General features: G+C 39.8%; 1 protein-coding gene across 2 annotated transcripts in view; it reads left to right on the forward strand.

The window, feature by feature from the left end:
* Positions 1-13,657, forward strand: part of NARS2 (asparaginyl-tRNA synthetase 2, mitochondrial) — a 120,173-nt gene extending 106,516 nt beyond the window's left edge. Inside the window, exons 12-14 of one of the 2 annotated variants that reach the window (XM_036258820.1) lie at positions 8,301-8,398; positions 10,595-10,621; positions 13,456-13,657. In XM_036258820.1, coding sequence (XP_036114713.1) covers positions 8,301-8,398; positions 10,595-10,621; positions 13,456-13,600 — 270 coding nt within the window. In that variant the 3' untranslated portion in view covers positions 13,601-13,657. The remainder of the gene's footprint in view (positions 1-8,300; positions 8,399-10,594; positions 10,622-13,455) is intronic. The other variant, XM_036258824.1, reaches the window with a different exon arrangement.
* The last annotated feature ends 212 nt before the right edge of the window (positions 13,658-13,869 follow it).

Genomic DNA, 13,869 nt, shown 5'->3' on the forward strand with positions numbered 1-13,869 from the left:
CTCCTTTTTCCGCCACTTATTCCCCCCTCCTCTTCCTTCCCCGCCCTGTCCCCAGCTTTGTTGTCCATGTCCACTGTTCATGCATACATGCATGTAAGTTCTGTGGTTTATCTCTCTCCCACTACCCCCTCTTCTGGGGATTGTCAGTCTGTACCCCACTTCCACGTCTCTGGGACTACCCCATTCCTCAGACTGTTATGTTCATTATATTCCACAAATAAGTGAGATCATATGATACTTGTCTTTTCTGTTTGGCTTGTTTTGCTTAGGATAATACTCTCCAGGTCCCTCCATGTTGTCTCAAAGGATAAGAGATCTTTATTACAGCTGCATAGTACTCCATTGTGTATATGTGCCACTGCTTTCTTATCCATTCATCTACTGATGGACATTTAGGCTGTTTCCAGATCTTAGCTATTGTAAATAGTGCTGCTATGAACATGGGGTACATATATTCTTTCTGATTGGTGTTTCAGGCTTCTTAGTCCTAGAAGTGGGATCACTGGGTCAAATGGCAGTTCAATTTTTAATTTTTTGAGATAACACCATATTGTTTTCCATAGTGGCTGCACCCGTCTGCATTCCCACCAGCAGTGTACTAGAGTCCCCTTTTCTCCACACCTTCGCCAACACTTGGTGTTTGATGATTTGTTGATGGCGGCCATTCTGACGGATGTGAGGTGATACCTCATTGTTGTTTTAATTTGCATCCCTCTGATGATTAGTGATGTTGAGCATTTCTTCATATGTCTCTTGCCATTTGTATGTCCTGTTTGGAGAGGTGTCTATTTAGTTCTTCTGCCCATTTTTTAATTGGGTTCTTTGTCTTCCTTTTGTTGAGTTGTATGAGCACTCAATATATATTGGACATTAATCCCTTATCTGATATGTCATTGGCAATTATGCTCTCCCATACAGTGGGTAGCCTTTCCATTTTGATGATTGTATCTTGCTATGCAGAAACTTTTGAGTTTGATGTAGTCCCATGTGTTCATTTTCTTTTTTGTTTCTATTGCCTTAGGTGATGTATGAGTGAAAATTCTGCTGCGTATGTCTGAAATTTTGTTGCCTACATTTTCTTCTAGGATTTTTATGGATTCATGAGTCACATTTAAGTCTTTTACCCATTTTGAGTTTATTCTTGTGTATGGTGTAAGTTGATTGTCTAGTTTTATTTTTTTGCATGCAGCTGTCCAATTTTCCCAACACCATTTATTAAAGAGGCTGTCTTTACTCCACTGTATGTTCTTGTCACCTTTGTCAAATATTAATTGAACGTATTGCCTTGGGTCCATTTCCGGGTTCTCTGTTCTGTTGCACTGGTCTATATGCCTGTTCTTGTGCCAGTATCAGGCAGTTTTGATTACAGTGGCTTTGTAGTGTAACCTGAAATCTGGTAATGTGATCCCTCCAATTTTGTTCTTTTTCAAGATTGCTGTAGCTATTCGAGATTTTTTTCTGGTTCCATCTGAACTTTTGAAGTATTTGTTTTAGTTCTGTGAAGTATTTCGTTGGTATTTTGATGGGGATTGCATTGAATCTATAGATTGCTTTGGGTAATATGGACATTTTAATGATGTTAATTCTTCCAATCCATGAACAAGGTATGTGCTTCTACTTTTTTATATCTTCCTCTATTTCTTTTTTCACTGACCTGTAGTTTTCTGCGAATAGGTCCTTTACTTCTTTGGTTACATTTATTCCTAGGTATATTAATTTTTTTTTGCAGCGATGGTAAATGGGATTGTTTTTTTGGTCTCTGTGAGTTCATCATTGGTGTATAAGAATGCCATTGATTTCTTGACATTAACTTTGTATCCTGCTAATTTGCCAAATTCATTTATAAAGTCTAGTAAATTTTTGATGGAGTCTTTGGGGTTTTCTACATATAGTATTATGTCATCTGCAAATAATGACAGTTTCACTTCCTCCTTTCCTATTTGGATCCCTTTTATTTTTTCTTCCTGTCTGATTGCTGTGGCTAAGACTTCCAGTACTATGTTAAATAAGAGTGGCAAAAGTAGGCATCCTTGCCTTGTTCCTGTTCTTAAGGGAAATGCTTTTAATTTTTGCCCATAGAGTATGATGTTGGCTGTAGGTCTTTCATATAAGGCCTTTATTATGTAGAGATATGATCCCTCTGTTTCCAGATTGCTGAGCATTTTATCAGAAATGGGTGCTGGATTTTGTCGAATGCTTTTTCAGCATCTATTGATATGATCATATTATTTTTATCTTTCATTTTGTTTATGTGGTGTATCACATTTATTGATTTGTGAATATTGTACCAGCCTTGCATCCCTGGGATGAATCCCACTTGCTCATGGTGAATAATTTTTTTGATGTATTGCTGGATTCGATTTGCTAGTATTTTGTTCAGGATTTTGGCATCTATGTTCATCAGGGATATTAGCCTGTAGTTTTCTTTCTTTGTAGTGTCTTTTTCTGGTTTGGGGATTAGAATTATGCTAGCCTCATAAAACAAGTTTGCAAGTCTTCCTTCTTCTTGAATTTTATGAAATAGTTTGAGGAGAATTGTTATTAGTTCCTCTTTGAATGTTCGTAAAATTCCCCTGTGAAGCCATCCGGGCCTGGGCTTTTGTTTGCTGGTAGAGTCTGGATTACATCTTCAATTTCTTTTGTTGTTCTTGATCTGTTCAAGTTTTCTATCTCCTCCTGGTCCAGTTTTGGGAAACTATGTGTTTCTAGAAATTTGCTCATTTTGCTTAGATTGTCGTATTTGTTGCCATATCATTGTTCATAATATTTGTTAACAATTCTTTGTATTTCTGTGGTGTCAGTTATTATTTCCCTCTTTCATTTCTGATTTTGTGTATTTGGGTTCTCTCTCTTTGTTTCTTGGTGAATCTAGCTAAGGGTCCGTCAATCTTTTTTATCTTTTCAAAGAACCAGATCCTAATTTCATTGATATTTTGAATTGTTTTTTTAGTCTCCATTTCATTTATTTCTGCTCTGATTTTTACTATTTCCTTCCTTCTACTTACTCTGGGGTTTTCTTTTTGTCTGCTTTCTAGTTCTTTAAGTTGTGAGGTTAGACAGTCTATTAGAAATTTTTCTTGCTTCTTGAGGTAGGCCTGTAGTGCTATGAACTTCTCTCTCAGAACTGCTTTTGCTGCATCCCATAGATTTTGTGTTGTTGTGTGTTCATTTTCATTGGTTTCCAGGAAGTTTTTAATTTCTTTCTTGATCTCCATGGTAACCCATTCATTGTTCAGTAACATGCTATTTAGCCTCCATGTGTTCAAATGTCTTTGCATATTCTTGTTGCAATTGATTTCTAGTTTCATGCCATTTTAATCTAAGAAGATTCTTGATAGGATTTCAGTCTTCTTAAACTTGTAGAGTATTAGTTTGTGCCCTAACATATGGTCTATCTTTGAGAATGTCCCATGTGCACTTGAGAAAAATGTGAATTCTGCAGTTTTGGGGTGTAATTCTCTGTAAATATCTATGAAATCCATTTGATCTAGCACTTCATTTAGAATCTGTGTTTCCTTGTTAATTTTTTGCCTAGAAGATCTATCCAGTGATGTAGGTGGGGTATTGAAGTCCCCTGCTATGATTGTATTGCTATCGATTTCTCCTTTGAAGTCCTCCAAAAGATTATTAAGATATGTTGGTCCTCCTATATAGGGTGCATATATGTTTGCCAAGGTTGTATCTTCCTGTTGGATAGGTCTTTCAATATTATGTAGTGGCCTTCTTTGTCTCTACTCATTATCGGAGCATTCAAACCATTCACATTTAAGGTGATAATTGATATGTACTTATTTATTGCCATTTTTGTTTAGTGTGGTTCTATTTTTCTTCCTATTTCTTCTTCTAATTATAGCAGTCCTTTTTGCATATCTTGCAGTACTGGTTTGGTGTTAATATATTCCCTTAGTCTTTTTCTGTCTGGAAAGCTCTTTATTTGACCTTCCATTCTATATGATAGCCTTGCTGGATAGAGTAGTCTTGGATTCATATCCTTGTTTTACATGACCTTGATTACTTCATGTCACTCCCTTCTGGCCTGTAGTGTTTCTGGTGAGAAGTCAGCTGAGAGCCTTATGAGGTTTCTTTGGTAGGCAACCTGTTGCTTATCTCTAGCTGCCTTTAGGATTCTCTCGTTGTCTTTAATTTTTGGCATTTTAATTACTGTTTGTCTTGGTGTGGGCCTGTTTGGGTTCTTCTTACTTGGGGCTCTCTGTGTTTGAACTTGTATGCCTTCTTCCTTATGGTGCCAATGTCCTTACTTATACTGTTGGGCTTCCTCAAGATCATTGCTCTGAACTCTACCTCTGATAATTTGCTTAACTGCATTTCATTTATCTCATCTTCGATAGAGTTCTCTTGTTCCTTCATTTGGGATTTGTTTCTTTGTTTCACCATTTTGGCTATCTCAGTGGGTTTTGGGGCCTGCCAAATTTTCCCTGTGGGTGTTGGTGTTCTGCTGTTTGTGGCTCCCTCTACTGGGTTTAGATGAGCCTGAGTAGGCCCACGTTAAACACCACTGTCAAGTCTTACTTTCCTGGGTAGATTTGAACCAGGAAAGGTTCAGTTATCCTCTAGCTTTTTCCTGGTGGGTAGTAGTTTCAGTTACTCAGTGCCTTGGAATGTAGGCCTGGTGTTCTGCATAAGAGGATTTCCAGAGGGTGGCATAGATGCTGGTTATTAATGAGCCTCAATTTACATTTCTTTGACTCACCTGGGAAAGGCTGAATCTCCGAGGGGGAGGCTGCTGCTTTTCCCTACAGCTTAGGGAAGAAGCACACTGACCACCACCCTTTGTGGCCACAATTCAGCAAAAACTCTCAGTGCCCTCCAAATTCCGGGTGTCCCCACAGAGTTCCATCCCAGGCTGAATTCTCTCTGCCGTAGCCCCTAGGTGAGTGACTGTGGCTATTTTAGCACTCTGTCCTGGCTCTCTGCGCTGTGGAGCAGGCTTGGTCTTTATTCCCCACGAGCACTGTTCACAGCTAAGATTGTTGCTGTCCCTGGGCTCCCAGCCCACCACCCTCTTGCGCCTCCACAGATCCTACCAGTGTCCCTGCTTATTTGGTCCTGTCCTGCTGCTTTTCTGTTGCTTTTTTCCAAGGATTTGTCTTTATTTTAGTTGTAATTCCTGTTTGGTCCTGGGAGATTGTCTGTGTAGCTTTTATTCACTCCGCCTCCATTTTCATATCCTCCATGCCTATCTTGTGTGCAGCTGGGTTGCACAGGCCTTTCTCTGGAACACAGGCCGACGCTCTAACCGCTGAGCCAAACCGGCCAGGGCTGCACAGGCCTTTCTGATGCCCCCACACCCTGTAGATCCTGGGAGTAGCTGGATAGCACAGTCCTTTTGGGGACCCGGACCTATGGCTATGTTATGGGATGCTGGGTCGTACAGGCCTCTCTGTGCTTTAGCACCCTACAGGTCCTGTGGGTAACTGGATGGCACAGTCCCTGCTGGGTCACACGGGCTTCTCTGGTACCCCCGCACCCTGCAGTTACCACAGGCGAGCAGCTGGAGCGCACTAGTCTCTCTTCAGGCTCTGGCTTCCCACTGCTCTTGTGGGCTACTGGACCCCATAGGGCTCTGTGGAGCCCCAGGTCCTGCCGTTGGTGGCTGGGGAGTGCTGCTGCCCTGTGGGGCTCAACTTTTGCTCAGCTTTTGCTGTAGTTTTTGGGGATGGGTCTCAGCTGCTGGTTTGTGCTTCTGTTGCCTGGGGGTGGATGTCTATTCCCCAGCCTCTGTTGCTGGGGGTATATCTTGACTCTGATAGGGCTGCTACTATGGGGGACAGTGCCGGGCTCCAGGCTGTCCGTGGCTTCCGTGACCAGCACCTTGGGAGCTCCACTACTGAGCACTGGTCTGTGTTGCCACAGAGTATCCACTGGTCCGATGGTGCCAGGTGTGCTGGTGGGCTCAGGTTGCTGGGCCCTAGCCACTCCCACTGCCTCCTCCCAGAGAAGACCCAATCTTCCAAAATGGTGGGACCTCCCTGTAGCGCAGGGAGAAGTGCCCTGAAGGGCCACTTACCGTGGTAGCCGGCTGCTCCTGTCCACAGCACAGGAACCTTCTGCTCCGTGGCTCTGCACTGCTGGGGTTTGGTTGTCCACTTTCATGTCCACTCACACTCTCTCACACACTCACCCTCCCTCCGGTCCTGCCCACAGCCATCTTCTCTGAATTCTTATCGCATTAAATCTTACTTTTGTGCCTTCAATATCCTTGGTCTTAAAAATGTCTACCTGCACCCCCAAAAAGAGTGGTCCAGCCACAAGAGAATAGAGATAGCAAATAAACAGTCTTACATGAAGTATTATTAGTAACTAAAGAAATATAAATTAAAACACCAAGTTACTATTTTTTCCTATTACAAGTTTTTCTGACCCTGGTCAGTTTGGCTCAGCAGTTAGAGCATCAGCCCTCAGACCAAAGGGTCATGGGTTTGATTCATATAAAGGGCATGTGCCTGGATTGTGGGTTTAATCCCTGGCCCTAGCCATGGTCATGTGGGAGGCAGCCGGTTGCTGTGTGTCTCTCACATCAATGTCTGTCTGTCTGTCTCTCTTTCTCCCCCCTACCACTCTCTCTCCCCTCTATCACTCTCTGAGGGATTCAGTGGAAAAATACTCTTCGGTGAGGATTAATTAAAAAAATTTTTCTGGCCCTGGCCCATGTGGCTCAATTGATTGGGCATCATCCTATACACCAGAAGGTTGCCAGTTGCATTCCCAGAGAGGGCATGTGCCCAGGTTGCAGGCTGAATCCCCAGTAGGGGGTGTGTAGGAGGCAGCCAATTGATGTTACATTCTCACATCAATATTTCTCTCTTCATTCTTCCTCTCTGTTAAAAAAAAAAAAAGTTTTATTGTTTTTTAATTAACAAAAGTATAACATATCTTCATTGTAGAAAATAAGGAAATACAAATAATAAAAAATATGTCACAGTGGCAACACAAGATTTCATGATATAGATATCATTCTTTTTTTTTTTTACTTATGTCTAAAGTTTATCTAAGAGCCTCCTATTGATTTACACTTTAATTTCTTGTCATTATATGTAATGCTGCAATAAACATCCTGTATGTTAATCTTGTTTGTGCATCTCTGATTATTTTGTTAGGACAGGTTCCTAGAACTGCTATTGCTGAGTCAAAGCATATTATATTTTTAAGGCTTTTGATTATCTTTTGCCAAATTGTTGACCAGAAAGGTGGTATCAAATGTATGAGAGTCCTGGTTGATGCATTCGCTAGTCCATCTTGTATATGTTGTTTTCTCATCTTCACCATCTCGATAACTCCAAAATGATATCTTGTTGTTTTCATTTGTACTTCAGAACACATTTTACAAATGTGTTTACAAAAGTCTCAACAAAATACTACAAATCAAAGAAAAATCTTCATTGTTACATTATTGATGAGAGAAAACAAACATACACGTACCCGTCAATGTTCAAAAGGAAAGCAGTTAAATAAAAACCATGAGAGTCCTAAACAATAAACTATGCAGCTATTAAAACATTAAGTATGCAAAGTGCTTTGACACAGGACAGCTATTTATTCTATAATATTAGTAAGACATTAGAATGGTGTTATTTGATCTCTGTGATACTCTTTAAATGTACAAGAAGACAAAACCGGAAAGGAAATATGCCAAAATGTCATTGCTTCTGTGTGGTGATAGGTATTTTTTAATGTTTCATAATTTTTAATATTTTTCACATTTTCATAATTGACATATCACATTTGTGAAGAAAACACATTTTTGTTAAGTATACTGCATAAAGGGGTGGAAGAGTGGAGGGAAAATGTCCGCATGCAGCCCTGGCCGGTTTGGCTCAGCGGTTGGAGTGTCGGCCTGCAGTACAGAGGGACCTGGGTTTGGTTCCCGCTAAGGGCACGTACCTCGGTTGCAGTTTGTCCCCGGCCCTGGTTGGTCGTGCGGGTGGCAGCCACTCGATGTGTCCCTTCACGTCGATGTTTCTCTCTCTCTCTCTCTTCCTCTCTCTCCCTCCTGCTCTATCTGAACAAAGAATGGAAGAATGTCCTCGGGTGAGGATAAAAAAAAAAAGAAAGAAAGAAAATGTCCGCCTGCAGATTGTGTAGCGTGCACGCTAAAGATGATCTTAAACATTTCATGTTGAAACAGGGAACATGAAGAGATAGCATAAATAAAATTCTGGTAAGCAGTTAATCAGCCAGTTGTCAAAATGTTAAAATGTCACATGCTTGAGAAGCTGACAATTGCTGAATCCCCCGAAAATGTAATGTTTATTTTATTTTTTTGTATTTTTCCTTTTTAGGTTGCTGCTGTTGATCTTCTGGTTCCCGGAGTTGGAGAGCTCTTTGGAGGAAGCCTCAGAGAGGAACGGTACCATTTCTTAGAGCAGCGACTGGCCAGGTATTGGTCAGACCTAAAAGAAACAAGTTTCAGAAATCGGGGGCAGGGCACTCAAAGGCAGCCATGACAAAGTAACAGAACAGTTCATGGGCCTCAGCAGCTGACACACTGAAACTCAGATTCTGAGTGATCTTGAACACGCTGTTAATTGACCTTTCTCAGCTTCCCTTTCTTAACAAATGAAACTGTTATTCAAAACAAGGCCACGGTGAAAGAAGTTGCCCACTCTGTATCTCTTCCTACAGAAATGGCTTTTTAAAAAGTTAATGATGGAAGGGGGAGGGAGCTTCCCCCCCTCAAAGCTTGTTCTTCATTTTTATTTTTCTCTTCTCTGTGTTCTTTTTTGTTTACTCTAAATTATTAGCCCCGGGGGGGGAGGGGGGAGACACATAAAGAAAGATAGACTCTGTACCAGGGAAAGGATAAAAAGATGGAAAAAGAAAGATGCTAAAAATACCTGGTAAGCTTGCATTTAGGATAAGCAGATTTCCCTTCTTCAGATTTTCTATATTGTGTAAGGGTCTTGATTTAGCTGTTTGAATAACTTATTTTAACTGTCTGTCTGAGGCCTGGGAGATGAATCTGTAAACACACAGAAATGTTTTGGAGAAGAGAAGTCAGGAATCATGTTTCTAATTGAACTACCACTCCTGTATGTGCACGGGCTGCCAACACACCACAGTGACTTCCCAAACCACCCAGGCTGCAAACCTCTGCTCTCCGTGGTTTCCACTTGTGCTGTGCCAGACTTAAAACAAAAAGGCTTTCCCATGTTGAAGGCATAATCCTTCTCTCTAAGTAATACTGGGTTTCATAGTAACCTGGAAAAGCCATAATTGTTTGAAAATATCCTGCTAAATTATCCATTTGTGAGGCTTTCTTTTCCTAATGGAGAAATGCTTAAAACTTCATGTTTTCCTAGGTCTCAACCTATAAATCTGTTGGGTAACTTGGTTTTGTAATCCTGTTTATTTGAACTGCTCTATTTGGTTAGGGTCCAGAAGAAAGGGGATAAATATGTTTTGGGAGGACTCTTTTTTTATTAGCATACTAACTCCTTATTATAACCATAATGTTAGAAAGTCCTGGGAAAATCGTGGAATTGAAGTAAAGGTCAAACTCCTTAGATGGAAAGAATTTAAAGATTCTCTGTTTTTTTTATTTTTTTTTAAGCACAATAAAAATCACACATGGCAAGAAACCTCATCTGTTGAAAGATTAATTGGTCTGTTTTCTTTGCCTGCTTCCTTCCTTCAGGAAACCTTTCCTCATAACATTAAATGTTTACCTAATATTTGATAATATCCAAATTTATCTCTCCTAATGAAATGAATATGTGTTTCGCTCTCACAGATCTGTCTGGGACATCTGTTTATGTGTTCTGTGTATTTGAGTTTTTCATCCTTCTGATCACTTCAGAAACACTGGTTCCTTTTTTAAAGGACGGAAATTAATTTTAATGAGTACTAAAGGCTGCAAATGTTAATACTTCATTGGCAAAAACCAGTTAGCAATCACATTATGAGGGTAGCCTCAGAATCTACATTATTATTTTAACATTAGAGAAGAAAAGGGGTGTCTGTGTGTCCTTTGTGTGTGCCTCCCAACAGCCTTAAGTAGCAGTTTTCTTTTTGTCGTTGTTGTTAATGTCTTCACCTAAGGTTATTTTTCCATTGATTTTTTTTTTTTTTTTTTAGAAAGAGTGGGAGGGAAGGGAGAGACACACACACATCAATTGGTTGCCTCCCAAATGACCCCGATCAGGGTTGGGGATCGAACCTGCAACCCAGGCACGTGCCCTTCCCGGGGAATCGAAGCTGCAGCCCTTCAGTCCACAGGCCAGTGCTCCAATGTCTGAGCCAAACTGGCCAGGGCAGTGATAGTGCTTTTCTTATGCGACAGGACAGTACACTCATCTCAAATGAACCCCTTCTTTTGGGCCCTGGGCCATACTTTCTTCCTATAACATTTATTGATTAGACCACTTATTGATAAAGCCTGGGACTGTTGTTTAATTTGCCTTTCTTACCATATAGTAAAGGTACAGTTCCTCAACTAGATTGCATGTCATTGAGAGCACAAGTTTTGGGGTGTACTGTTTTGTCAAGCACACACAACACAGAGCAGATGTTTGGTGGTTAGTATATTTTTCTTACTGACATTCTCTGAAATAATTCTTTTGTATTCCTTTCGCAGATCAGGACTGACAGAAGCCTACCAATGGTAAGAATGAGGCCCCTAACGATTCTTATTCTCGCCATTGGTCCGAGCATTACCTAGTTTTTACTTATATTCTCAAGGCACTATGAAAAAGTGTTGAAAACAATGAATATGCTCTCAGAAAATTACTTCTTTTTTAGAGTCCTTGAAAAACAGTAATAATAATGGCTGCTGTTTATTTATTACTTATTGTGTGCTAGACAACTGTGTTAAAATTTTGATATATATTATCTCATGTAATCAGCATAACACCTTGTGAGTTAGGTACTATTCTTATTCCCTTTTAACTACCCCTTCAGACTTGAGGCCTAGAGATGTTAACAACCTTAACTAATAACAAGGCAGTTAGAAACATAGCCTTTGTTCCTCACCATTATGCTTTAATTTCTCTGTGTGTGAAATTAGGGAGTTGAACTAAGTGGCCCCTAAGTGATCTTCACCAACTGTAGAAATCTGGTTTTCTTTCCTCAGACTCTTTCTTCAAGTCTTTTTCAGTATAGGCAAAATTTTTAATTTATATTTCTGTAATAGGGCTTCTTTAGGACCTTGATATAGTAATATCAACAATATTATTAATTCTTCACCTGTCCTCAGGAGAAGGAAGTATCAAATTACACACTTGCTTTTTGGTAATGAAGGAACTAAATTTTAGAAATGCTAATGGCCTAAAATTGGGTTCAGGTAATGGGCCTTGAATGCCTTGGTTTTTTTTTTTAACCAGTAATGACCTTAGACATTTTTAATCACTCTGAGTCTTAGTTTTCTTGGCTAAAAGATGGAATGATAATATCTACTTCACAGGGTTATTGTAAGGATGAAATGAAACAATGTAGGTTAAGTATCTACATAGAGTAGAAGCTCAGTAAATGCTAGTTCCCCCCCCCCCCACCACCACCACCACCTTTTCTTCCTTTGTTCTGACTTTTGCTATTAGGTACGTGAGCCTGATTGATCAAGTTTATGCATTTTACCTCAGTTTTTGTCTACAAGATAATATCCATAGTGTGTAAAAACTAGCTGAATGCAAATTTTAGTTATTGGTTAGATAAGTGTAGGTCTTTTCTGGTCTTTATTAATCATTTAATTACTATTCTTTTTCCAACTAAAGTTTTCAAACTGTTAAGATCTCCAAATGTAATTATTATTTGAATCTTCTTTCTTTTAAATGGTTATCATAGTATTTGAAAGGTAAAATGGGTTTCAAAAACCTTCAAAACCTCTCTGTGAGTGTCCCACCCACGATGAGAGGCCACCGCAGGTGTCTCAGAATCTACTCACTTCCTATTTCCACGTGCCATATGCAAGCAAAACCTGTCACCGGTCCCACAGATTTATGCACCATCTCTTCTGTAATCTGGCTGCCCTAGAATCAAGTTAACAACAATCCATCAAATACATATTCATCAGAAAACTTGTTTCTTAGAAGTGGATTTTTCCATCTATTAAAGCAAAGACAAGAAAAATGCTGAATTCCGTTTCTAGACATTTACACCAGTGTTTCGACACGGATGTGTGAGAAATTTAGAACCACTGAAAGCTGTTGCTGGACTTCTAACATCCAGCCCAAATCCTGCAGGTGTTTGTGGCAGGTGGTTTGATAAGCCCTTCCTCTCATTTTCTTACTAAATCAAGGTATACTCTGCCCCCTTGCCCTATAAACTTCAAGTTAATTCAGCTACCAAACATTTCAATCATTGAAGACTGTTCCATCCATTATTCTTGACAGTCCTTACTAATCTGAAGTTTTTTACTAGATGCTCCTGTTTATAGAACTCTTCCTTGGTTCTAACTCACCTAGTTGCAATTCATCTTTCATTTTAGAAAGATAAGTACTGAATCTTAACTGCACAAAATACCAGTACACGTAGCCATTGTTGTTAACATTGGAAGAATAGGTGACAGTCTTTATCCTTGAGGAGCCAAGTGGCTACCAGCTATGACCCTGAAGCTCTGTTCTGGACCTGATTTTACAAAATCAATATTATATAACACAAGAATTATCCCACCAAATAACATAAAAATATCTGCAGAATCTCCTTCCTCCTCTTTCCTAAAGTAACTTTACCCTAGGCTGCTGTATTGGAATCTGAGTTTGAATCTTGGCTGTTTCACTTTCTAGCCATTTCTAGCCTTCTTAAGTGGGAATAGAATGTTTATGGATGGGCTTCAGAAGCTGTCTAGCCTTCCAGAAAAATGACTCTGGACATCTTCCACTAGGTGGAAAGCAGGGAACTGGAATTTTCTGCCTCACTCCAGCGCGCACGAGTGTATTTCTGTACCTTCCAACAATAAGTCTTCGCATAGTAAGCAACTCCTGCAGAGCAGGCACTGGAGACGGAAGGGTGAATAAAATGCAGGTCCTGCCCTTGATGTAGCTTACAGTCTAACCTAGTAGAGCATATCTTTTTATAATTTATCAGACAGAACTGCACTCTCTTCTGTGTATTGAACAGTCTGATTCTGGTAAGGGAAAACAAAGCATTATTAACATACTAAGAAATAGGAAAGGACTATATTGTGAAGAAAATTGGTAAAGTTATTAGAAAATTTTCTGTGGCCTCATGAGGCAAGTTTTCTGTATATAATTAAGTAAATAGAAAGAAAAAGGATCAAGTAACCAAAGTCCATGAATGAATAACAAAATTTGCCACTGTTTGGGTAACATTAGGTCATTTTAACTTCTCTGTGTCCTTCATCTATGGAGGGAAAAGACTGGTCTACCACAATGATGTGAATGGTAACAGATGATGACAGAATACTGTGAAACATAAATTCTATTATAAAGTCTGACCCCATACAGCGTTTACAGGTGATGATTATCTGTTTTTCAAAATCAGGTACCTGGACCTCCGTCGGTTTGGATCTGTGCCACATGGAGGTTTTGGGATGGGATTTGAACGCTATCTGCAATGCATCTTGGGAATTGACAATATCAAAGATGTCATCCCTTTTCCAAGATTTACTCATTCGTGTCTTTTATAACTGGAAGACTGGTAAGGAAGATCCTCCCAGCCAGAGTACCGCAGGTGAATGTGCACACAGGAGAACGCATGTTTGGGTTCTAGAAATGCAGACGTTTTCAAAATGCACTTGTCACACCATAACATATAACATGAAAAATAAAAGCAATCATGATTTTCTTATAAAGTTGAGGCATTTTAGGGAAAGTTGAACTCTCCCAAGAAGGGGTACTTAGAGCCGATAGAATCTCAGATCTATTATGTCAATAAAGAAGAAATAAAGAAATTAAA

Source organism: Molossus molossus, unplaced genomic scaffold (genome assembly GCF_014108415.1).
Source record: "Molossus molossus isolate mMolMol1 unplaced genomic scaffold, mMolMol1.p scaffold_m16_p_13, whole genome shotgun sequence".
Classification (NCBI taxonomy): domain Eukaryota; kingdom Metazoa; phylum Chordata; class Mammalia; order Chiroptera; family Molossidae; genus Molossus; species Molossus molossus.